Raw genomic sequence first — 26,957 nt, 5'->3', positions numbered from 1 at the left:
ATATGCCCCAAATCTTATCATACTGGGAGGATTAAGATGTTTACCTTTGTCGTAGGTGCCGCTTTCGGTTTAACAGTGTATATAGTCCTATTTCCGCTTTACATTGTACTTTATACAAGCAGGGAGGGGCACGAAAGACGCGTGGCTACCAAGTTTTGATTTCGTGTTTTATCTTGAACGCAGATAACCTGTGTACAATAGGGTAATCTTGCCCACCCCTCCCCCAACCCCCAACTCAAGTAAAAATAAACTGTTATACATGTATTAATCATTTGTGCACAAACATTAGTACAGCGTCAGTTCGATTTCTTGTTACATTTCAGCTGAGATGATGAAAAACATCTTTCACGTTATAACGATTCTCTTTCTTTGCAGAAGTTTCATTTTCACAATTTCTTGGTTTGTGCACAGTGGATGGAACGTAGATATATCTTCTTCAATATAATTCATTTGAGAGTCCAGAAGAAGCACAGATATATTACAATCTATGGGAATAAGGCACAAACCCCACTTTGGCACTTTTTTTTAATATTATTAGTATATACTGTACACAAGCAATGTACATTTTTAAGTCACTTGATGAAGAATATATTTTGTGTTTATAGGTCACGCCCAACGTTTTCACAATAAGACAGAAAACAATTAATTGCTTGGGTTATAAGTATGAATATTACTCGATTTAACAGGAATATCTGAATGAGACGCTGCCTTAAGCTTCTCGGCATCTTTGGTAAAATGAGATGAGGAGTGGATATCGGCATGGTAACCGGAAGTGACGTCATTGAGTTTGTTATCCTGCACTGTATCCTCACTGAGAGTCTTCGTGGGCGCCACCTTCATTGCTAACATAATCAGGGTGTTAACAAATAAACAGCCACCTGTGAAATAATATAATGAGAACAAACTCGTTTTTGAAATGCTTCTCAACCTTATCTACCATATCTTATGGATTTCGACCATTTATTCTACATGTATAATTAATGGAAAGGCAACATTATCTTTCTTTAAAAAAAGGCATGCATCTGAGAGAGAATAATCAGGGGGTTCTGTACTTTTTATTGTATGACATATTTTTTTCATCGGAACTAAACACGCACTTAGTCTTACCTGCAAACTGCATGGCTGCGGCATACGAGCCGGTAACGCTATACGTCCAACCTTTAGTGGAATAAGAAAACAATTAAAATCAAACAGTAGCTAATATGGAATCACACTTTGAGCCGATGCTTCCAGTCTAAATAATACAGCAAGTAACGCGAATTCATACCAAGAAATTGCTGCTGGCGTCATCATATGGTACAGATGTAGAGCGTTTGTAAAACATGGAAATATCACGAAACATACTATTTAATTTCACGTCTCTCCTTCGCATTCTATTTTCAAATGATAAACGTGTTGGTCAAATGATAAAAATGCTGTTTTTAACAAAATTTTAGAATGACCAATCATTTGTTTACCTGTCCGAATGCCTGCATACATGTTTGATATTCATTATTATCTAATGTTATTCTATTAATCAAATCAGTTACTTTATTAGATAATATGCCACTGCCACTTTCATAAGTTATAGTTCAGTTTCAGTGGGATGTAAAGAGCTCAGTCAATTCATTTCGTTTATCTGTTGGTCCGTCCGTCTGTGCGTCCGTTTTGCGTCTGTCCCTATGTCCTTCTGCCTGTCTTTTTTTCTTCAGTTCCTCTAGACCTAGCTTATTAAAAGGTATGTCTTTAAAAGAGTCGTACCTCCTATTACAGGCCCCAAGAAATGTCCAAGTCCCACAGCACTCGACAGTATTCCCAACGAGGCTCCATAATGTTTGGGGACTACACTATCCAATGTTATAGCAACAACTCCAGTGAAATAAGGCGTCAGGTATACAGCAAATATAACAGCGTAAAGTAACTGTCCTGTAAAGGTAATCATAAATAACGGGCACAATAATGTAACGACACCAGTGACCGATTGCGATATGCTGTAAACCGTCCACATACCCACATCCGGGTGATTCATAACGGCGCCAAAAAGTGGTTTCAGAACGAGGCCAGTTATTCCAATAGCACCAAGCAGTAACGAAGACGCGTGCACTGATGTCCCCGAGTAAACGGCATACGCAGGAAAATGAAGGAAAAACATCCCAATCACCAAAGCCATCAATATGGTATTACATACTATGAGGTCAAATGGAATATTCTGAAACACCTTTATGTCAAAGACACTACCACTTTTCTGTTTCTTGTGAAGGTACTCATTTCTGTGGGGTCGTAACAACGCTCCAACTGCTATTAAATGCAGACTAGAAGCCGAGAGCATTAAAAACGCCCCTCTCCATGTGTAGATGTCAATGAAGTAGTGTGTCAGTGGTCCCCAAACCATTTGTCCCACACTGGCTCCGGTTTGCATGATGGCAATGGCAAAGGATCTTCTGGCGCTGAAGTAGTGGGATACGCTGATATGAACCGCTTGGTAACAAAACACTAGGCCTACCCCTGGAAAGACGTACACCCATACAATAAACAGAATTATTAGGTGGAATACAGGGCACTGCAGTCGAATATAAGTATCAGTTCACATTTAATGCCTCAGATTCTGGCAAATGATCGAATATATAGAAATCCCCAAGACTGCGGCTAAAGGGGTTACGCACAAATCATCAGATTTTGTCAACAGTGAATCATCAGTAGAAAATATACCTTACTCTATCTGTGAGTATATACATTTATATTTATATCGACCCTGCATACTATATATTGCAAACGCACCTGTAAACACCCCAAAGGATATGATGAGATGAGTACAGTTGCTGGCAAAGAAACTTCCCACCAGACCAGCGGCGGTGAACAGCCCTCCTATCATACAGCCTCTCCTACAGTCCAGCTTGTCACACAGTATACTGGCCAGGAAGCCTGGAAATGAGGACCAAATAAAAAACAATTCTAATTGCTGCAAGGTGAATGGAGCGCCAGTAAACCGTTTGGTGCAACGGAGAACAGAGAAGAGGCTTTGTTATAGTAGCCTATACTGTGTGCTTTAAGCCGAGTCACTTAGGCGTCGGTCAGCAACGCCGCTATTTATACCTGATATAATTGTCTGTCCCAGAAACACAGAACCCACCATGGAGGTGAGAACGTCCCCTTCACCCAGATCCTCCAATAACGGTAGGTAGAACACACCTGGAATACAACGAGTTACTGAGACACAGGAACAATATATAACCATTTTTAAACGTGAAAGCAGCTTTGTCTTTGGTGGGACAAATCGTCATCCATTTAATACCTTATTAACTTATATTTTAAGAAGCCTCTCTTAATATTTTCTGATATCGAGTATATGATAAACAATAACCTCTTCTTTTCAGTGGTCGCTCAAATAGTAAAACCAATCACTGACCGCAACTATACAAGTACCCGTTGCCAAGGAAGAGTCCCACTGCTCCTGCTACCATGACAACCCAAGACCACCCGCTGTCCACGTGATCACAAAAGCCTCGCAGTTCTTCTTCAGGGGTTGACACCGGGATATCTTCTTCTTTTTCTTCCTTGACACGAGGGAGGGACATGACTGAAGACCCCAATACCAAATTTGGCAGACTGACGCTCATATTGTTTCTGGGTTGGATGTCTGGTTTCATCTTCGTGAGATCTGGCCCTACTCCGACTCCCGAAACGTTTCTATTCAAATTGTTCGGAGAGTTTTTAACGCCAGCCATGCAAATGTTCGTTTGTTTTTCGGCTGACTACAAATATAAACAATAATAATAATCTTTGTTGGTACTAAAATAATAATAATAATAATAATAATAATAATAATAATAATAATGATGATGATGATGTGTATTGATGCTAGCGCATAATTACAAAATCACTATGATCAAACCGCTAAATATTACAATAATGAGATATGCCAATCTACAACGAACACCTTCACACACATAACATTGCCAGGAGAACACTGAGAACGTGTTCTTGAAAGCTCAATCATTGCACCAGCTGAATCGATCCATCTCTGCTGGGGATTCTCGCTATAAAGCCCATTCACTTGAGTAGGTAGTTAATTAGGTAATTACTCACTAGCAACCCTAGGAAGCGTTTCAGACATTTAAGCCGATTGCCGTGATTGCACTTACGGAGAATCTCTCGCAAAGTTGGATCGATCCAGCAAATGCGATGGGCTTATCTCAACGCTCCCTTACACTGGAGTAGGCGAGACACGTGACACTGTTACACAGAGTGTAAATATAAACTGTGTTTGGAATACACGGCTTGGATACACACACATCGGCTGGAGTTGCATGGATTTTATTTGTATACCCTGCAGATGGCTTGAGCAAGTAGCTGAAGTATATATAGAATCGAAAGGTCAGCTTGTGGCCAGTACTGAACTAATGAGCTGACCACCGAGTTACAAGGACTTAGGTTATAGCCAGGATGCCGAGATCAATGATTTGAGGTCGTAGTGTTATCTTGGAATTATCTTACAACTTATAATAATGTTAGGTTAGTTACATAGATGTGTTCATCAACAAGTGCATAGCTATATTGTTACAATAACACGATCAAGCTGGTCCCATGTCTTCCACTATGCTCTCCCCTCATACGCACAACAATACGATGTCCCATTTAGTTTCAGCTAAGCCCCCCCCTCACACACATACATGTAAATATGTCAAGGAGACAGCCACGTGCACACACACACACGCACACACACACGCCACGCGCGCACACACCCCAAAAATTAAGACCTACGAGGCAGCCTTATTTATCCCTAGATATAACTCACCGATCAGATCGTCCACAGAGCCGTGATCCGGTCCCTCCTAAGCTAGCTGACGGTGGTTGTTAGGGCGCCTTCCCTCCTCAGCTGCCGATGCACGTGGCTGTTCGGGCACCTCTCGACCTTTAGCTTCGAGTAAACACAAACTCTTTCTCTATCGCGCATACTCAGCATAATTCCCCCAGTCCATCGGCAGCTGAAATCTCGGGAGGTTTTGATAGCAGCTGACTCTGTGAGTCGGCTAGAGAGTTAAATTTTTTTCTATAAATGCGATCACTTTCCCCTTCACAAGGGTATGTTATATCCAAACCATGGACTACGTTACGTTACGTTACGTTACGTTACGTTACGTGGGTTTAAGTCGTTGGTGGCAGCCATTCTCGTCATGAATATTGCCATTTTAACTGAGTGATATGCTGAAATTTCCAGGAGAAAGTGTCCTTTATCACGGTGTCACGCGCGTGGTGTGCCTTAAACCAAATGTGTGTATTAAAGGTTAGTCTAAGTGGTTGTTATCTGAATTGATAGGCATATGTATAAATAAAGCGTTGGTATAGGCAATTATTCAATAAGATACAAATATGCCCAAAATCTTATCATATGTTTACCTTTGTTGCGTTGGTATAGGTATCAGCAGGAAGTGTGATGTTCAGTGGGCACGTGATTCACCGGACTTAAACCCCCTCTCCCCCAGATTTTTTGTGGGGGCATCTCAACGATTCAGTGTACCTAAACAACCCTCAAATGATGGGTGAACTGTGGGGAGCAATCACAGCAAAAATCAGGGAAATCCCGAAGGAGGAATGTGTTTGAGAAATTGACAATTTTTGCGGCGTATGCAAGTCTGCGACCAATGCTTTGGGATTGCGGTAGAGAGATCCTTTATAACCCTCTCAGGCTGTGCATTTCATTTCTCAACTAACGCAATCCTGTTTGCATCCACTGTTGCTGCATGTATTTTGTGTTTCATGAAGAAATAGGAAACAAGGCAGCACAGCTGTCTATTGTTCGGACGTATAGTTTGGTTAACAACATATTTTGTTTCTGTGGATATTTACAAAATGTAACTGCCTTTTGCAATATATCAGGCCTGCCGCAAACTCTCTCACACATTTGCTGCAAGGTTGCTACAAGTATGCTGCAAATCTGAAAAAAGACTTGCAAACTTGCTGTACATTTGCCGCATTGTGCTGCAAATTTGCTGCAAATTTGCAAGAACGTGAATACTAATTAACAGCAATACGATTTTTTATCAGATGTTGTTTTGGACTGCTGGGAAGGCCCACCGAGGGGAATAAAACCAATCGGCGTTTGCTAACAGACCGAGATCAAATAAAAAAATGGCGTGATTGTGGTCGTGTTTGCAACCAGTTGGTCCGCAGACTAACTATTCCTGGGATCAAATATGGCGTGCATTTGACAATGGATTCCAGTCTCTCACGCGCACCGTCCCAACCAGGCCCGAACAATTAAATTTCTGCATGCTTTCAGTGGGTTGCACCATATTTGATCCGCGGACTAGTTAGTACGAGGATCAACTGGTTGTGAACGTGGCCTTTCTTTTTAGATGTGGAAATAAAGGAAAATTTGAAGAAAAGGCCTCACACCACAATTCAATGCACGTACAACCGGATACTCGATATAAGATTAAAAGAAATGTATCGTTTCGTGGTGAGGTAATGCAACAAAGACACTAAATAAATATGTCAGGCTATAGAATGCGGGTCTGGGGCTTTATTTGAAAGATTGAATCAATATAAAATAAACACTTCTCAGAAAGAAAGAGACTGCCTGCAAATAAAGAGCAAGCCTCAACATACATTCAAGAGATAAATATTCCCACTCTACTCTTCCACAGACCAATCAAAGCTTAACCTTTTGTTTTAATTTTATCAACGCTTCAACCAATCCAAATTTTATAACAAAATATTGCATATTTCAATCCGTGAAAAACAAAGACCTGCTTAATTTTCCCATTTATCTTACCCGTATATCAAAAGGATATAGTTTTCAATTTGTTTGGATGCTTTGTTCGTCTAATAACAGACGTATAACAAAGGCAGTTACTAAAAAAATAATGTTGAAAGTGTCAGGGTTATACTGAAGTCTATGTCTGAACGTTCAAATAAAGTATACGTAAATACTTCCAAGAAATGTAAACTCGAACCTTATCGCGTGTTCTACAAATTAAACCAACCCTCCCAATTCCAATTAAAATTGAATTGTTAAAGAAACATCCCAGTGATAAAACAAACATTGTGGTTATTTTTATTTTACTATACACCTGTCTGTTTCTTTTTGGTTGTTTTTTTAAGCATTAAAACACTTTGTTTGTCTAATAATAGGGTTATTACAGACACAACAGCCAGTTTAGTAGGGTACGCCACATAACACGGGTTAGGGCAGGCCCGTATCCAGCAATTTCAAAAGGAGGTTCTTTTTTTGAAAAAGTGGACCTTTTCCCATAAAAACTTTATGTACCTAGATTACATTTTACCCAGAGTGGACCTTTTTCCAGCAAAAGGGGTGGTTCTTTCTAACCCTCCGAACCCCCCCTGGCTACGGGCCTGTAGGGGTTAGATTAAAGCCAGTATTTTAAAGCTTAAATTAGATTAATTGATTGATACGTGACTAAATACGTAAATAAAGTAAATACTTCCAAGAAAAGTGAAACTGACTATGAAAGAAGGACTTACCTCATCACGCTTGGAGATCGAATATTATTAACATATACAGAATCTATTTGATATTAAGCCTGTCTTTAATTATAATCGATTTCACAAAAGGAACGCCCTGAGCAAAGCCTGCTACATGTACATGTAATAAGCCCAGTCACTTTATCTGCCTTTAGAAATTTAACTAATTTCTGAGTTACCGCATAAATTCATGAGAACCTACTTACGCTATAATCCCCAGTTTGAGAAATTGTTAAAATGATATTATTAATGATTTTTTGACATCCTTTGTTTACCTCTTAATATTATTAGTTGTTCTTTAAATCTCCTCAGTGAAGACTCCCCAATTTTAATTATTGCTGTCACCAAATCTGACAAAAATACAAAATTGGCAAACAAACGCAGAGCAATGGTTGTTTCAGATCTGGCCAATCAAGGCCGCTTTAAATGGCCCACACATTATAAGCTTAACTTGAAAATTTGCACAAATCACAAATAGGTATTTCAAGCAATTAACAGTGCAGCTTTGATTAAACAGAGATATTATAAAAAAAAAAAAAAAACATCTCTCTGGAATACTACGTAATCAGTCGGAGCCCATGCAATTAATCGTTTTTTTGATTACACATAATGCTGTACTGCAAAGTGATAAGCAAGCTCTGAACGTCACGAAGAACTTTTGATGAGTTTGATTACTAGCTGAACGGATTAGCATTGTTTATCTATGAAAAAAGTGGTCTCAATTATATAAGAAAAATATTTAAACAGTGACTGGAGTACAACGTTTCTCTGATGGGATAATTTACACGATATGTTCCGTGGTATTTGCTACTTCACTTAGTTGCTGGCCTTTTCTCCTCGAATTTAAACATGTATGCAACTTTTATTTAAAATCAAAAATACAAACGTACTTGATGCCTTCTTCGGTTGCCTTGCATTACATGTATTTCCAACAATGAAATGCATATTTTACTTACTAACGTTTTGGGTCAAGCAATTGTCCATATATCATTTTGACCATTTGAAAATGTCCGTCGAGGATTTTAGCAGAACCTGTGTAGTTTTTGAGTGTGTTCGAGAGTTTCCCATGCCAACACGTTGAACACTGTGATGCCAATAAACGGTAGTGACATCACACAGAAAACCCACTTGCGCCAGCATTGCTGATCCCTTTCGCACATTCTGCGTGAAATCATTGCCCAAATCCACCTGGCCCCGGGCGACGCCATACCGGTCAAAGAGGCTGGCATCTGCCAACAGGTAGTATAATCTAGGTTCCAGTAAATCACGGACATTGGGAATTCTTCCAGGATAAGAATCACCAGCTGAAGAGTAAGAGGCTCCATTAAAGACGGGGTCGTCGTTTTACACACTCCGCAACATGCACCGTCCTCACAACAACTTATACCACACTCGTCATCGCAATAATCTTCGCATGGTATGTCACAACAGCCTGGGGTACATGCTCCACAACAACAATGCCAACAGTCACTCCATTCGTTTATAACTTCAAAAAGGTACAATATAGTACCAAAGATGTTGAACACCAGCAGTGCTTGGACTGCTGCAGCAGGGGGAGGGTCAATTTTCTCTGGGGTTTCGCCAAAATATTGTTCATATAATGTACTACGTGCTTTCCAGTCCAGATAAACATCAGCAGAACTGATGCCGAGTAATATCCCCGCCTTTAATATACCCCAGTTACACATTGCTTCGGGTTCAACAGGCTTTACCTGTAGGCCTCTCTGCCGTAAGTATTACCAAAAGACTCGAGTTTTATTTGTCCTAAATTAGCTCAAATGCTTTTGCACACGGAGTCCTGCGACACAGCTGTCAATGCAGGTAGGGAAAGGTGTTTTTACGTCATGCAACAGAAAATCAATTCTACCCACAATGGTTACACAATAAAACACATTCCTATCCACAATAAAACACATTCCTATCAGATATCTGGAGTTGTGTATTCGTTTATTTTTCCAGCGTGTGGTTTGGCTGAGTGCACCTCCATTGCAGGTTTATATCAGTTCAAATCTATAAGGATTTTAGTGGCTGTTCTTACTGTAAGGCCTGCAATATCATGGACCTTGAAAGTATTGTTTTCACGACAGTACTAATAAAATAGCGAGCACCATCCGCTTCGTCAAACATTCACACTCGTAATTCACCATTTTTAAATTATCTTTCAAATCCGTTTTTTTAAGCTTAGGTTAAGAATTTCTTTATGATTTTACCACGAAAGATAAAAGCAATGAGCAAAGTATAAAACACATGTGATACATATGGAGTAAAGTTGGAGAGCGAATTTAAGTAGTGACATAATATCAGGGGTGGATTGTGGCCGTCTTCTTGGTCTTCCTGTAGACGGTCAGTTGTTCAAGTTTACATTGACGGGTATCAATTTTTCTGTCAGAAGACGGTCAAAAATGGAGGATGGATCAACAAAGATTATTTGGAAAACTGTCAGAAAATATCTCTGGACTCGTCCCTGAATATGATGCATAATACGATGAGAACTGAGCGGCGACAGTATGTCTGATATATCACAAGGTTTTCCCAAACACCCATGGTAAATGCTATTAAAAGGGTTTACTTAACAAAATGATGGATTAATACAGTGGGCTGTATAAATTACGATTCAACGTTCGCACCTTTTCAAGAGCCGTTTGACGTGGACGAGAAGTGAAATATTTAAATTTATCCTGTTAAGGGATGGAGGGAATAAATTATGCAGAGGCTCATAGAGCATACCTCAACTAAGCATACCTCTCCAAGGAATCGACTCTTCACTACGGTAGGAAGATAAGATCTTGTCAGGCAAAACTTTCACCTTGTCAAGGCAGCGACCTGTGTCCCAACACATAATATGAACTGTTATGTAATCTATAACTTTGACTGTAAAATATAATCTCTTTTTTTTTTGCGTACAAAGACAAACAATATTTCAAATATCAGCTTCAAGATATTTACATAATCACATTGATGTACCCTTAAATACAGAATCATCATTTCTGATGCCACAAACTACTTGCATGTAATGCAAATGTAAAACTATACGTAATTTTAGTGCATATATCTTTCTTGGTTGCTACAGTACGTAGTATTTGCAAACTCTGAACATGCATTATATCAAATACATAAATCCCAGGCACAAACCAGTCTGTAGATACACCAAGGCCTGAACCAGTCTTAAGTTTTCTTCTCTTGAATCCTTGGAAGCTTCGCGTTTTTTGCTTTGGAATTGCGATAGAGATATTATTCACACCCCTCCTCCTCCAGTTGCACGTTTCATTTCTCAACTAACGCAATCCTGCTTGCATCCACTGCTACTGCATGTATTTTGTGTTTCATGAAAAAATAGGAAACAAGGCAGCACGGCTTTCAATTGTTCGGACGTATAGCGTGGTTACCACAGATTTTGTTTCTGTGGATATTTACAAAATGTCACTGCCCTTCGCAACATATTAGGCCTGCCGCAAACTCTCTCGCATATTTGCTGCAAGGTTGCTGCAAGTATGCTGCAAATCTGAAAGAAGTTCTTGCAAATTTGCTGTACATTTGCCGCAATGTGCAGCAAATTTGCTGCAAATTTGCAAGAACGTGAGTACTAATTAACAGCAATACGATTTTTTTTAATCAGCTGTTGTTTTGGACTGCTGGGAAGGCCGACCGAGGGGAATAAAACCAATGAGCGTTTGCTAACAGACCGAGATCAAATAAAAAAAACAGTTGATTCGCTGACTAACTGTTCCTCGTATTTGATATGGCGTGCACTTGACAATGGATTCCTGCCTCCCACGCGCACCGTCCCCTCAGGAGCAGAGCAATTGAATCTCAGCACGCTTTTAAGTGGTTCGCAGCATATTTGCTCCGCGGACTAGTTAGTACGAGGATCAACTGGTTGTGAACGTGGCCTTTCTTTTTAGGTGTAGAAATAAAGGAAAATTTTGAAGAAAAGGCCTCACACCACAATTCAATGCACGTACATTGTCCCCGGCAATGTTTACAGACTCCAACATGGGCCCACTTTACAAATAAACTCAATATCGCATACTGGTCAAAACTTTGAGACGGAAAGATTTGGGCTTCTTTACTTGCAATTCGAGGTAAAATTGTAGCTGTCCACTGAAATGAATTAACTTTGGTTCAAACTACGGACCATGTTATATATTATAACGAAGTATGCGCTTGAGACCAAGTCCATACATCGAAAAACCGACCAGTTGGTTTTATTCGTTTCTATTTTTAAATAAAAAGTGCGGTATTTACAGTTTGTTTTAATACCTTGTTCGTCTATTGCAGGCGTATCACAAAGGTAGCTACTAAATAAATATTTCATGCTACAGAACGCTGGTCTGTGGCTTTATTTGAAAGATTAAATCAATATAAAGTAAACTCTTCTAAGAAAAAAAGGGACTGTCTGCAAATAAAAAACAAACTTCATCGCGCATTCAAGAGGCTTATTTAGATGCTTTGTTCGTCCAATAACAGACATATCACAAAGGCAGTTACTAAATAAATATGCAATACAGTAGTAGAACGTGGGTCAGGGATAAAATGCCTTGTTTGACTAATAACAGGCTTATCACAGACACGACAACCATTTTTATATGGTTCACCACATAACACGGGATAGGGGTTATCTTGTAGCCTATTTTTTAAAGCTTAAATGTAATAAATTAAGTGTAAACGGACTAAATACGTAAACACAAAAAATGGATGTTAAAATATGTAATCAGATGTACTTTTACATGCTGGGGAGGCAAACCACGTAAAATAACAATTAAAGTTTGTTAACAGACCATGGTAAAATATAATTGGCATGGCTTTCTTTTTAATGATGTTGTTCGCTATAAAATGAATGCAGATAAAGGACATAAAGGAGGAAAAAAGTATACACCACAATTCAGTGCGCGTAAAGCTGGATACAAGATTAACGATAAAATGGGATTCAGCATTCCGTGGTGATGGCATTTTGGATAACTTGTTTTGTACAAAAACATAATAGGTGTCGTTATTACACATACAAATCACAAACAATTATATACCAGAATACATTATGGGATACGCAACGCAATTACAAATAACGACTTCTGCGGCCTCGAATTTCACGTGAACGACCTGCAGAAATACAGCACTCTGGGTGTTAATGCTACTCCAAATTCAGAATCCACAAGGGAATGCTGCACAAATACATTGAATGTCAAAAATTGGTCGAAACTTTGAGACAGACATAGACAACTTGACGTAACTTTGCATATTAAAGTCAACGAAATCTAAGTAAAGAAACCGTGGAGCATAAAAATGCTTTGTTATAGAAATGTACGCTTTTACGAGTCCAAAACCACATGTAACGTTGAAAATCTTCTTGCAATAGCACTGGTTTCTATTTTTATTTAATTTTTTCGAAACTTGAGGTTAAAGACATAAAAATAGCAAAAAAAAAGTAATGGGAACTGGGCCCATTAAACAACCCCTGTAATTCTCCTGGTTGCTGCTGATTCATCGTTAGCTCACGTCTCCTGATCTCCGCCCTGGAGAAAACAGTGGTTAGAGAAGCGACTCCAAAATAAGACAAAGCCACGGGCCTGCTTTCCAGGAGAACTCAAGAACGAAAATTGGTCTAAACTATGAGACGTAAAAATTGGGTCTTCTTCGAATGCAATTCGAAATAAAATTGTAGCTGTCCACCGAACCATTTTTTTAGTACCACAGACCACGTCTTTATGTAAAGAATAGAAAAATAGTTGCAATATTCAAGTTTATTTGCTGGACTACAGTTGATTAGTTTTGAGCCACAGCAGATTAGCTACAGCGCAATCAGAACATGTTGCTGCAGGGGTCTAGCATTTAAACCTCGGAGCCGAGATGTAATCCATTTAATAGCGCGTGTGGAAGCGGGGAGACCATCAGGGGATTAGGCGACCTGCTTTTAAAGGGGGTCGGCCATATTTAGTCCGCGGATCATCTGTTCTGAATGCGCCCTTGGTCCCAGGGGATTAGAAGTCGGGGATAAATGTTGGTCTTTTGTCGGATTGGAAGGCTAGTCACGTGCTTGTGTGACCTGCACATGCTCTACTTTGCTTAGGATATGACCCCAAACTTCCACCCCGTGTTTACTGTCTATTTGATTCACGAATAATGGGGAGATTTACAGTGTGATTTCCAACTTGGCGAACCATTAGAGGCCATCATGAGAGAAAGATGTCTGACCTCCATACAAAGCTTGCGTAGTTTATTTTTCAAAATGACAAAAAAATTATACTTTTCTCATTTCTATGCAGTGACTTTCGACAGTAGCGTGATGAACTTTACCATGAAATACAGGCAAATGCCTAGACGGTTCAGATGTTCTTTGTGACTATGAATTGTCTCCTCGGTATGTAAGCTATGTCAACTGTCACGCCACACTGCGGCTGTCTACCCCCTGACCAGGGACGCTGGGAGTTTTTTTTTTTTTTTTTAATCAGATGTTCACTGATAATTCTCATTCTGTGTACATTTCTGTATTTTTTAAAAGTGCAGATAACGTCACGAGCTCTGGCCATCTGCTTCTTGCGCTAAGACACACGTTTTCCTCTTGGACAGAAGCAACTGGTTTCGTTCAACATTTCATCACAGAAATAAAAACTATTTTGCATAGTAATGGCGTCATCAGTCATCTCGACTTCCGCCCACACTTATAAAGCCGACACGACCCGCGTCTCGCCAGCAGACGCCTGGTTGACAATCTGACCCAACACAATGGCCGCGGCGCAGAAGATGTGGGGCGAGCGACAGTTTTGGGGAGTTGGCAGCGATTACGATCCTCCCTACACTCTTACTGAGGAGCAGAAGCAAATCGAGCGGGACCTTATTGAACTGTGTCGAACCACTTTGCGCCCTAATGCAGTAAGTCTTTTTTATTATTTGTTTAGTTTTGTTAGTTTGTTTATTTTTTCTTTCTTATTCCGTTCCATAATTTTTTCGCACAATGAATTTTATATGTAGGACAGGTTTATGTACTTTAAGTCAGGAGACTTATTTTTATCGACGGCAAAGGATATATACAGCTTATTTTAGACAAATAGACAAAGCGGGTTAAGAAAGATTAACAACTAGAAAAGCACTCCGAGAGCGCAGACCTACCTCCGCCAAGGCAGCAATTTTTTATTATCATTGATTATTGATTGATTATTGATCCGGATCACCACCAAAAACTAATCACTTCTAAGTTAACCCATTTCACACCTACCCTGAAAATTTCATCAAAATCGGTCCATAACTTTTTGAGTTATGTTGATGACAAACAAACAGACAGACAGACAGAAAAACAGGGGTGAAAACATAACCTCCTTGGCGGAGGTAAAAATGTCGAAAGCAAAGCATATATGGTGTACTTCAGACAAATGGACAAAGCACGTTAGGAAAGATTAACAAAAATGAAACACGCGGTTTCATGGTGCTGAATAATTTCATTAGCTGGGGGTCTCTGAAGTGGTTAAATTTAAATGGACAGTTGTCAAAGTCAGTCCCGTGAAAACGTGAAACGTATTTGGGACAAAATATGGAAAAATATACAAAAATGTTTTTATTCTTTTATCTTCGCAGCCATATAACAGCTATCGATATTAATGATAACAATTGCCAGAGTGCCTCTAGGGTTTTGACTATTGTCATTTCAATCGATATAAACGGTTTTGCTGAACATGTAAAATTCAAATAAAAAATCATTTTTAAGTCAACGTTTCTTGACATCTTGGCAAAGGGGATCTACCAATACATGCATTCATTTTAGATCAAGTACATGAACAAAATCCTGTTTAGTTACTAGAACAATTTTTTTTTCTTCTTCAATCAACAGATAAATATTGAAATAATTTACCTCCAATATTTCGATGCCTTACAGAGCATCTTCATCAGGGAATGGGGTTATCCAGGTGAATAGCCTCCATTCAGGACAGCCTATTCCCCTCTATTTTGATGTCTAACAGAGCATTTTCATTTGAGATGCGGGATGTGATAATAAGCGTGATAGGGCCGTGCCTGGAAATGTTTATAAAAGTACAAATGTGGCTGAAAAACCGGTTGTTTCACACTACTGACATCAGCCTTCACAAGATAATGTAAGTATGGAATGCATGGCCTCATAATTTGTATAAGTTATTTTCGTCTGGGGTTACACCCGATAAAAACATTCTGCCATGTTCCGAGCTGATGATAATAAGACATGCGCAATAACCATTTCACTTTATATAGTTAAAAAAATAGACGTAATACGGATATTAAAGTTAAAGATTTGCATAGATGAATAAAATCACGTTAAGTGGCATTTCTCTACACTGAATGATACGGAACGCGCCTGGGATAACTAAGCCGTGGGTATTGAAACACACCCAGTGAAAGGCTTATGGCCAGATTTTATGATTGCATTTCAATACAGTTTGTTTTCAGCGCAAACTGTTTTTCGTTATGCATTATTTTGATAATTTAAGAGAAGATTTTTTGTAATGACAGTTAACTTGCGTGAAGATTTGGTTTGTTTTCATGCACAAAGTCTTTATTATTTATCATTTATTTAATTCTTTTGACTTTGAATAAGTCAACGTCCTTGTACAAATGAAAAACAAGTCCCCAAAAATGTGTCGTCAATGTCAACGGAGAGGTTGTGTTATGGAAGGTGATCCGTACGTCATAAAGACATACATTTACCAATACAACTTTTCCCGCTTAGGTTTATGTACAGTACTTCTCTTTATGTAAAATATTGCAATATAATGAACACTTACTGAGCAGAAAATCCTTTTATTGGTGTCTTATTCACAACCCCAGACCCTGCTAGATAGCTCCTGTTTGGCGGGTTGAAATATGAGAAGGTCGAGTGTGTTTAAATTACGATTTTTCCAGGTGAGGTCATCACTCATGATCACCTGTATTGGTCTACAGCTGTTTAAACATTTGAAAAAAGTGCCTGGGAGTGTGAAGAAAAGGAATAGATCTACCATTATTCAACCTTTCTGATCTCTGATAACAAACTTATCTTGACGGTCAACCTCCGCCACCTCAACCACCTTACATCTATGTGGTTGCAATGGCTGATGGTGTAATGAATTCAGACAGGAAAAATATGCGAACCATATTGTATGATCTTTATTGTACCACCGGTATTGTACGCGGTGGTTGGATGGCTAGATCCCAACAACGCTAACACCCTAAACATAAGAATGCATTTTGACGGTATTTCCAGCGTTTTAAATGCCATAAAGGATACATTTAAACGCTACTTACGCCATTTTGAATGTCAAATTTTAACACTAATGATTTATGTTGCTTTTAATGTTTGGTAGGGCCTATGCACCACAACATGTACTACCGTCTGAAATCCAGGTGACTTGTAGCAAAGGCTGAAAGAATGCATAGATTTACATATAAAATGCAGACTATATCAGCAAGGGTCATCAAAAATGAATGGCATTTTGACATGGTGCCATTATCCCATTCTTTCAAAAGAGCGAGTTTTCAAATACGATTTGCCAAGACACAATTCATGTCGACAAAATGACAAATTCCAATAGCAATGCCTGGCTGCAATTTCACACACAAAAAAAAACTAAGTAAATTCTCTGGCTTAGTTGACTAGGATTCCATGAGAGTGCTGTTACACTACTCCTGATAGGGTAAGATGTGCCCATGTGACCATGTAACCTTGGTTATTAAGCTCTTAGTCAGGTGACCTGACTTAAGTTTTTTTTTTTTTTTTTTTTTTTTTTTTTTTTTTTTTTTTTTTTTTTTTTTTGCCACGCATTGACTGAATGTTAACAAACATTCATATGGACCGAAATGATTGTTATTAAAATACTTGTTAAAACTGGCCAGGTTGTCTCGATTACATGGACATGTTGTATATTATATTTGGAAGGGCCAGTTATTTTAGCTGTCTTATATTATCAGCAACTCCTGCTTTGTGGCAATGAAAAGCAAGTTGCCCGCTGATGGAGAACGATAACAACGTGTAAATGTATACATGATGATCTTGCAAAATGCAACAGAATTATACTACATGTGTATCATACAGCACAGCAGATACAAAGAAACACTGGTTTATACCGCTGGCTAACACTCCGTGACGGTCGAATTATAGGTTCTGGCATAAATAATAAAAGCTTTGGTGAAAGGGAGGGAGGGAAATGAGCCCATTTAATGGGTTTTGTCGTCATAGTATTCATTGTTAGCAAAACATAGGTTCGCACTAAAATATACTCGACTTAAAAGAGACGTAGACTGATAAAAAAAATACGTTCATTTCTGCCAGTCTTTATATATATATACTTGTAGGTGGTTTCTGATGAGACGTACGAGTTTCCAAGAGCTAATATGGACGCGCTGGCTCGTATGGGGCTTCTCAGTCTGATTGTTCCCAAGGAGTTGGGAGGGCGTGGTCAGAATCACGTGTGCGTTGCCATGGTAGTCGAGACTATCGCGAGATATGGGTGCCCTAGCACGGCAATGGTATATTGTAAGTGTTATTTCATTCCTTGTTGGTATGTAGTCAAAAATTTAAATAATTAACAAAGCCTAAAAGTTTTCAGTAAGATGCACTAGTTCCCAGTGCGTATCCAATTAATCCCGTCAACTTCATGTAAAATGTTTTTTCATGCTGCACGATTTTTCATTTTTTTAACAACAGGTAATCTTGTTTTGACGCAGTTAGAAAGTACCTATTTAGTACACACTTGTAACAAAACTGACAAAATTAAATCAAAACATGTCACTTAATTTGGTCTCTAGATAGTGTGTGTGTGACTGTGTGTGGGCGCGCACATGCGCCTATATGAACGAGGTAGCAAGCAATCCTTAACACATATTTACTTCCCCATTTCTGTAACAGGCATGCACACTTCTGCTGTCGCCGGCCTTTGCTCCCGTTACCATGACAGCCAACTGATCCAAGATGTCCTCCGTAGGCTGGATCAAGACAAGCTGATCGGCACGCTCTCATACAGTGATCCGGCGTCCGGTGAGAAATATCCCTGACTTCATTGTATCAGTGTCAGTACAGCACGAACTAGAAAGACGGAAAAAACGTACAATTTTAAACAAATTCGTCTTTAAGTATGTTTATTACAAGTTTTAGGGGAAAAATACGCAAAAAAGTTATTTTAGCATGCATATCTTATCAAAACATTTGCACTTTAAAAAGCATGCACTGTGTTTATGAGTAATTATTTGTCGTATAAAAATAATGAACTACCGATATGCTTCAAGTACGTGCAACTTATTAGAAGTTTCGAAATACATTTTATCACTTAGCTCCATTGTGGACTAAATAAAAGAATCACAACCAAAATGACTCACCAAAGTGTCAGTTTGCAGGAAAACTTCCAAGAGATAATTCTGGTAGTTTATTTTTTTAAAAAGCATTTATCTGTTATTGTCTAAATCTACATGAAATTTAATTCAATAATGAAAAACTATTTGAAGTACTTGAACATACCCGGTAGATCGCTTTTAAAACGGCTGATATTTACATGTACGTACAGTATGACCATAATGTATCTAAAATCCTTTGCCTCTAGATAGTGAAAACGTTAGGATTCAAAATCGCAGCATTATTCATCCACTTCACGCGTCATCCGGATAGTGCAAACCTTTTACTTATTTCTGCAATAAAACTAACCAGTATATGTTGAAAATGTCAACTTTAAGGGGGCCATTTCTGGTACGTCCTCTCGTCCAAATCAGACTACACTGCGGACGGTAATATCCAGATGCTGAAGTTCTCGTCATGGACTACCAGCGCAGGTTTTGCCGACTTCTATGTGGTAGAGACGCTGAGCCCGGGGGTCAAGGACGACATGGCTAATATGACGGCCATGTTGCTGTTTGCAGTAAGTCACACGTGCTGGGCATATTTTGATCTACCCTGTATTTTGAATTGAATATTTTATGAAAACAAACACTTGCAAGGTGCATTTTCACCATGGAGACGGGAGTATTATGGGGAGCATAAAGCCTAAATGTTCGCTACTTGGTATACTGGTACAATCAGGCAAATATTCGCGGACTTTCTACCGGGGTATAGTTAGTAGGGGAGACCGGGGCTAGTTGGACCCCCATCAACGTATGACAAAGTAACTATGGGGTAAAAGAATTGATCACATCATTTTGTAAAGTGACCGTATCCAATAGTGCTAAGAGCGTGGGCAGTGAGTCCAAATGAAATGATTTAACATCTTAAAGTAACTTTATTAAAGAGACTTGATGGGGGGCCAACTTACCCCGGGGGTCCAACTAGCCCCGGTCTCCCCTATGTAGTTAGTATTACAGTGCCGAAATCCTTGTAAGTATTCTCAGGCCGGGCATGTTGAAGCTAGTACTTAAATATGGAACTCATCCGAGAATACTTGACTTTTGATTCAAAGGGTATCCATTTGCAAATCCAGCCAATCCAAATAGTAGCCACTAACGTCACCATTTTGGAACTACCCTGTATTTTCCCCGCTGAAAAAGTCAGTTTACAGTTAGTAAAATCTGCAATCAAGAATGTTTTATGCTTTTCACAAAAAGATGATGAAGTGAGAAGAAAAATACATTCTAAGATGCTGTTACACTGGAAAATTCGGGAGAATAATCAAATATTTGAATTTTAATACTTTTTGAAAAAAGCAATTGTTTACACAGTGTTATGTATACAACGCTTTATATATAGGACGAAGTGCGTGCGCACACCAGCGATTGGTCAGGACTTGGTGTACATGGCAACCAATCCGGTATGCTGATTTCTGAGGGGATCCTAGGCCCAGACAGGATCATTGGCAGAATCGGTAAAGTACCGTATATTATTGGTTTGTCAGTGTTGGGATATGCCATTAAGACTGCATAATAATTAATTGTGTGTTATTACCAAATTGGTGAAAGTCTAAAATACGATTAATTAGTGAACGGAAAATAGGCTACAAGTTACACCAACTAAGGACACATGCCGAGGACATACACGTAAAAAGAGGTCTACGTAACCGCCTTCTGCTCATTATTATCATTCTTCTTTTATTATTATTATGTAAAATAATTTTTGGTAAACTCAGGTGAGGGGGCATATCTAAATGACGAGTCTGTTCTGGCGTACTTCGTGTTGGTGTCTTCTGCTTGCTGGAGCGGGATTGCCATGGGGTGCATTGATATAGCCCGGAAACACGTGACTGATAAGAGACATGCTGATGTGGGCATGCGCGTATGTGACTACCCGACTATCCAGGTACTTCCTTTTATGTTACAAACAGAACACCTATTAGCCCACGCGTTGACATTTCCTAAGAAATTCAAAAATTACATGCAGACTATACCATATGCTGAGTGTTGATATATACCGGTAGGAATGGATATGTAGATAGGCCATATAATCACATAGACCATAGATCTACAATTACATCCGAATTTTTTATGTGATTCTTGGCATGCGACATCTTTCAATCGTTTGTCGCTTGAAAATGGGAAATGACAACCAGTCGAATTTGACATGCAAATTTTTGACAGATATCGAGGTTTAAAGCTTTCATACATGCACTCAGCCTTTGGATCGTAACCATATAAACACCTCCATCTGGGGCGGATTTAGGCCGTCTTCTGGGTCTTCCGGAAGACGGTCAGATTTTTAAGTTTACATTGACGGGTATCTAATGTTTTCTGTCGGAAGACGGTCAAAAATGGAGGATGGATTAACAAAGATAATTTAGAAGACTGTCAGAAAATATCTCTGGATCCGCCCCTGTCCATAAAATGTCAACCGTCTAGGCCCTATCGAAGAGTATAGGACCTATTTATCCATCCCTTTCCATTTTTGTCCTTTTTAGGACTACTTTGGAGATTGTGTCCTTTCCACCAATGCTTGTCGCATGTCAGTGTACAGCGCGGCTCGGTTCTATGACAAGGCCACCAACAACAATGACTGGACGAAATACACAGATGCTGACATCAAACAAAGGTAGGCCTAGGCCTAAAGTATAAACGTTTGTTTCACCATCAAGTTGACTCATGGTTGAGGGAAATCACATTTTTTATCATTTTGTTCTCAATTTACATAGGGCCTATATTATATAGGTTCTTTTATTTAAAACTATACATGTGGCTTATCTGATTTGAAGAGGACCTATTGAAACCTTGGAATGAATAACACTCATTTCAATTCAAGTAAAATAAATAAATAAATTCCTTCAACTTAACATACTCAGTATATACTTTGTTATGATGGTTTCAATATGATCGACGTAAGCTAGCTCTGTAGCGTCACGGGATAGTGCTGCCATCTATCGTTCTAAATCGTATACGAACTATAAAAGTACTCAGAGTTCAGTGCGGCTCCTAATAAGACAGCTCCCCACTGATATACTGTGCTAGATGAAGCAAGATCCATTGCACAAGGGCAAGGTCATTAGACCTTTCTCACAATTATGGGGATCGGGATCGCGTACATGCATCTTCACCAAATTTCAATCACTTTAAATTTTACCCATTTTTGACCTTTCCCGAAAATTTTATCAATGTCTATCCATTGCGTCTTGAGTTAGGCTGTTGACAAACGGATAAACTGACAAATGGAGACCTTCTTGGCTTGAGTAATTCTAAAATAAACCTAGGACTCAATACTGAGTTTTACTTAAATCTATCATATCACTAGTACTTAACATATGTGGTTAATGTAGCGCCCACATATTTCCAGGTCACAGGTCATCCACTGGGGGTTCCAGAGCAAGTACCAAGCGGCCAGAAACGCGGCCAAGGTGTCCGACAAGATGCTGCACGCGTGCGGCGGGGCCGGCTACAAAACAGACATGGGTTGATACATGAATATTTTGATACTTGGATATGATAACAAGTTTTGTCCATGTTTGTCCATGTCCACGTTTGATGGCTTTGGTGGTTGTTTATTCACATTCAATTTTTTTGCTGAAATTTGCTCCCCACCCCCCCACCCCCCCACCCCCCCAAAAAAAATAAATAAATGAATAAAAAAATAAATAAATGAATGAATAAACATTAGTTGGAAAGTTAACGGTATTACTTAACTACAAACCGGACGATACTTAAGCATTTGGAGTGTAATAATTGCGTTGGACGCAAAGAAGAACAAATGGCAATCGCAGTTTATCTCAAGGAGAAAAATCTGTTTTACAATATTTTGGTTCTGAAATATTTCAACATGATAATACAATTTAACCACTCTCGTCAGGGTTGGAACGCCTTCTGAGAGACAGTAAAGCTGGCAGCGTGATGGGTCCTACAAATGAAGTAATACGCCAGTGGGTTGGTCAGTCCGCTCTCCTCGGCATGGACGTGTTTGACCTGTGGTAGGTGGCAATTTATGACGCCATTATGACGTTGAATTGACGTCACGTAAGGTCACAACTACACTACAATTACGTCAGAATTACGTTTATGATGCTTCTTTTATACTGACATTTGAATCTCGTCGCCGCAATTACTTTCAGAACTTAGATGCCAACGGAATTTACAGTAGCCCTTATAATAAGCCTATAGATACCCCTGTAACCTAGCTGTAGCAAAAATGCACTTAGGTCTATAGGCCTATGGCCCACGTTCGACATTGCAATGTTATCAGGAGCACCTCGTGGAAAGTTTGCCGTCAAAGGTGGCCGTCAAAATTTTAATTCTTACTAATAAAAGTAGCCTACTGAAAATGATTTTTTAAAAAGTAAAATGGTTTTGGTGGAAAAAGGAGATCGGGCCTAACAAATTGTCGAAAAAAAAAAAAAAAACGCTGTAGATTTCTTACAATTCAGGGCACAGAAGGTTAAACCAGGCTTGGTCCACGCCGAAGTCAAGAAAATGACGTTGGACGAAAAGCGAAAACTTGCGGAGAGACTCCTGTCGGAGGTGGAGCTGGAAGAGAACGGAACTTCCGGTCTGGACGCAAACCAAGACGTGCAGTTTGATAACCCGTTCGCCACGTGCCTTCCGCGTAGAGCCAAGGTCACCACGAGCCCAGGCCTGGATCCCGACGTCTACGCCCCTTTGACCTTGCTCGAGAGGATACCAGAAACGGATTGCGTTGAGCGCTTCCTGTTTCAGCTGCCAAGACAGGCCACCCACACCGGATGCCTGCCCGGACAATATGTCCAGGTCAAAGTTCAGGTGAAGGGGAAGATACAGGAGCGCTACCTGTCACCCATGTCCCGCCCTGACAGCCCGGTGATGGAGGTGGGGATGCGTCTTGAAAGTCACGGTCTAATCTCCGACGCTTTCAGGCAACTTAAGAAAGGTAATTAGGCCTATGTTTGTAGGAGTTTGTCTGTCTGTCAGTCAGTTTGACAGGGGCCTACTACACATCTGATAGAAGCATGCATCACTTAAACAAAAGTGTTTCTACTGCTTGCAGTATACAAAAGAGAGACGGAAATGTAGCCAACTAATTAGTCTTATTGTGTCATTGATTTGGTGCGGCATTTGTAAGAATATTACCCTGATGACGGCAACGTACATGATTTTTTTTTCTTGCATATTTCCCAGGCGACATATTGGAATGCCGCGGGCCCTGTGGTGGCTTTGAGTATATTCCTGGAACTCTGGACAACCTGGTCCTGATTGCCACGGGTAACACATTTTACAGGCTGACTTTTGTCCTCTTATTTGTTACACTCTTCAGTAAATCATACTGAAATAGGAGAGAATCTTTCGAATCACTGATTCTGTGCCCAAAATAGCACGTTAATTGTTGCTAAGTGTGTAAATATGAATATAAGTTATGCCTACATAGGACGTCGATAAAACACAACCTCCTTGAAATAAAATATATAGTTACCAGGACTAGAAAGTAAGACTAATGTACGTGCGGATGTGGAACTTAATCTGAAACTTGAGTTGTTGTTTATGACTCAAGCTAATCTTCAATTTTTCCCAGGTATCGGAGCCACCCCCGTGATCCAACTCGTCCGCTGCATTGCGCAGAATCCTGATGACCTCACCCGCGTGACAGTCTTCTACCACGCGCGCAACATCGAACAGCTCCTCTGTCGCAATGAGCTCACAAAGTACGCCGCGGAGAAGAAAAACATCAACGTTGCACTCTGTGTTGACGAGGGGGACGACAAGTGGACCGGATTGGAAGGGCTGATCGACCGCTCTACCTTGTCACCGTATTTGCCAGTCCATAATGGGCATAAAAATAAGTTTGTGATATGTGCTGGTCCGCAAGTTGTCGTCACCATTTTGGAGATTCTGCGCGAAGGCGGGCATCCAAGTCAGGATATTTACGTCTACGGAGCGTTTGGAACGAGGCTCGTGCGCTCTGTGTTCGGCAGGAACGCCAAACTGTCCACTCACAAATCTGACTAGAACTCAAGATGTGGTGAAATAACTGCAACAGGGGGTTTTCTTTCGAATTTTGGCTATTTGACCCTCTCTACTGACAAAATCCCGGTAAATTTCCGTCCTTAAGTCCAACATTACAAAGAAACGTGATTTAAAGACCTGTTAGGACTTACTGGACTAGAAATCCGCCGACATAGTGAGAGGTGCAACTTCTATAGTTAGGGATATACAGTTTTATAAAATTAAATCTTTAACAAACATTGCAATCTGAAACTTACTATTTTCAGGGAGAGAAAACCAGGTTTACTACTCAATTAAGACAATCGCATTTTTAAAATTAAATTTGATAGTGCATGTCTTTATTTCATCTGTGTCTGTACAGAATGCCGTATTTTGAATTTTCTGTCGACTTATGAATTCAACACCATTTTGAAAGAGAAAAATGGAATGACATTGATAAAGAATATTCTTATTTTTATTTTTTACTTATATAACTTTGCAACATGTTACAGGTACATTTATGGCTTGACAATATAAATATGAAAATATATTCGGTTTCGGACTAATAAAAGTACTATATAATATACATATACTGTACTAGTATATAATTAACGTATGTTTCTGAACTAGTGATTCTGTAATCATTTTTACTATCAGAATATTCAGGTTACCATCTGGCTGACATGCTGAAGTATTGGAGGCATTACTTCGTTCGCCATCCTTTGTTTTATGTTTTATTGTGCGATGTGACTGTTACTCCACCGGCACAAAGATGTACACACTGTACGAACCTTTTAGTTATCTGAGATATTTGTTATTGTACATATGATTATATATATATATATATATATATATATATATATATATATATATATATATATATATATATATATATTTTTTTTTTTTTTTTTTTTTTTGCTTGGGTATTTGTTCATTGGACTTTTTAAAAGTCTTGTTTGCCATTTTTATTATATATTATTTATCACAAAAGTATCTTGATGAGCCTGTCGTCATTTCTTTTATATATTATACTGTAATTTTGTTTCATTTCCCCAAAATAAAATCGTACTGTAAGAGGCTGGCATTGTCTTAATATCTCGTTTTCAAATTAACGTCATTAAACTATTGTTATTATTCTCATAACAACCGTATAATAGTGAGGTGAATTTATTAATACGGGAATGATAAATTCAAACCAATTTCATTTTAAATTTTTGTTCTAAACTCTAAATAATTCAACTGTTTCAGATCTACATGTAGTAGCTCACCCAATATTGAATATAAATGATACTTTTAAATTTGTTGTAAAAGAATTTAAATTTTTGGATATCGCATGGAGGCGAGAGGTGGCGACAGGGTTTTGTCTTGGCCAGAGCGATCTTTAAAATAATCTTTACATCGCGTTTGGAGCAAAGTACACCGAGTACAACTGATATATTACTTTGAATGCATTGGGTGACGAGGACCGACAGTGAAAATGCATTTGAAAATGTACCAAAGCCGTACGTAATTGTATGTCTAGATATCCTGCAATGCCACTTGTAATCATGTAGGTCTATCTTTCACAATTCAGGCATTGAAAGCAAATTTACAGGGTCAGATCCAGAGATATTTTCTGACATTCTTCCAAATTATCTTTGTTGGTCCACCCTCCATTTTAGACAGTTTTCCGACAGGTAAAAATAGGTGTCCGTCAATGTGCACTTGAAAAATTCTGTTCGTCTACCTAAATACGTACCTGATGTCGACACTGTCTTCGGTATGAAATAAGAATTAATTAGTTATTTAATTAAAAGTGGTGAAAAAAACATCTGATCATCAGATGCAAAGATATGGGTCAATTAGCAATACAGGTGCATGTACACATGCACTATAGTCCCCTATAGATTAAACTATAGGATAACAACTGTTCATTTTGGTAAAAAAAAAAAAGGATTTTCCTAGGGTGAAGGACAATTTTCCCATACTTGCCAATGGTTACTTTGAATGCTCACATTCAAAGTTAGTCCCCCCCCTTTTTTTTCCCTAAAAAGTTCGCTTTTTGTGTGTGTGTGATAGTCTCTTAGCAATCTATGGAGGTCACGTGATGTGATGTCAAGCACAAATTCTAGAATAATTGTGTTAAACGCCGTTTTGGAGTAAAATAGAATTTATTATATTTCTATGAGATATTTACAATGTTTTTATTGTGAAATATGAATATTTTACGAACG

General features: G+C 39.1%; 2 protein-coding genes across 2 annotated transcripts; one reads left to right on the top strand and one right to left on the bottom strand.

Moving 5' to 3' along the window:
* Positions 1-642: 642 nt before the first annotated feature.
* LOC106177118 (monocarboxylate transporter 13-like) lies at positions 643-5,034 on the bottom strand. Its single transcript, XM_086995557.1, has 7 exons — positions 4,775-5,034; positions 3,386-3,731; positions 3,073-3,168; positions 2,758-2,901; positions 1,741-2,484; positions 1,108-1,158; positions 643-878 (listed from the first exon to the last, which is right to left on the bottom strand). Exons 2-7 carry the CDS (start codon positions 3,702-3,704, stop codon positions 643-645), a joined length of 1,590 nt encoding a protein of 529 aa, XP_086851683.1. The 5' UTR covers positions 3,705-3,731; positions 4,775-5,034.
* Positions 5,035-14,125: 9,091 nt separating this feature from the next.
* LOC106177115 (uncharacterized) lies at positions 14,126-25,822 on the top strand. The gene is made up of 12 exons (XM_013559802.2): positions 14,126-14,331; positions 17,755-17,935; positions 18,308-18,436; positions 19,126-19,307; positions 20,129-20,243; positions 20,505-20,674; positions 21,270-21,400; positions 22,136-22,251; positions 22,646-22,763; positions 23,217-23,695; positions 23,944-24,027; positions 24,335-25,822. Exons 1-12 carry the CDS (start codon positions 14,185-14,187, stop codon positions 24,766-24,768), a joined length of 2,286 nt encoding a protein of 761 aa, XP_013415256.2. The 5' UTR covers positions 14,126-14,184; the 3' UTR covers positions 24,769-25,822.
* The last annotated feature ends 1,135 nt before the right edge of the window (positions 25,823-26,957 follow it).

The sequence above is a fragment of the Lingula anatina genome, chromosome 9, assembly GCF_051362555.1.
Source record: "Lingula anatina isolate TDL-2025a chromosome 9, LinAna3.0, whole genome shotgun sequence".
In the NCBI taxonomy this organism is placed as follows: domain Eukaryota; kingdom Metazoa; phylum Brachiopoda; class Lingulata; order Lingulida; family Lingulidae; genus Lingula; species Lingula anatina.
The sequence above is the reverse complement of the archived record's forward strand: the minus strand, read 5'-3'. Positions and strand labels throughout refer to the sequence as shown.

Excerpts from the sequence above, each read along its gene's own strand:
- LOC106177118 (XM_086995557.1), bottom strand. The coding sequence starts at position 3,704 with ATGGCTGGCGTTAAAAACTCTCCGAACAATTTGAATAGAAACGTTTCG. Across the intron at positions 3,169-3,385 it reads CGGGTACTTGTATAGTTGCG|GTGTGTTCTACCTACCGTTA; the intron begins GTCAGTGATTGG and ends GTTGTATTCCAG. Across the intron at positions 1,159-1,740 it reads CTTGGGGCCTGTAATAGGAG|GTTGGACGTATAGCGTTACC; the intron begins GTACGACTCTTT and ends ATTCCACTAAAG.
- LOC106177115 (XM_013559802.2), top strand. The coding sequence starts at position 14,185 with ATGGCCGCGGCGCAGAAGATGTGGGGCGAGCGACAGTTTTGGGGAGTT. Across the intron at positions 22,252-22,645 it reads CGGCTACAAAACAGACATGG|GGTTGGAACGCCTTCTGAGA; the intron begins GTTGATACATGA and ends CACTCTCGTCAG. Across the intron at positions 23,696-23,943 it reads TTTCAGGCAACTTAAGAAAG|GCGACATATTGGAATGCCGC; the intron begins GTAATTAGGCCT and ends CATATTTCCCAG.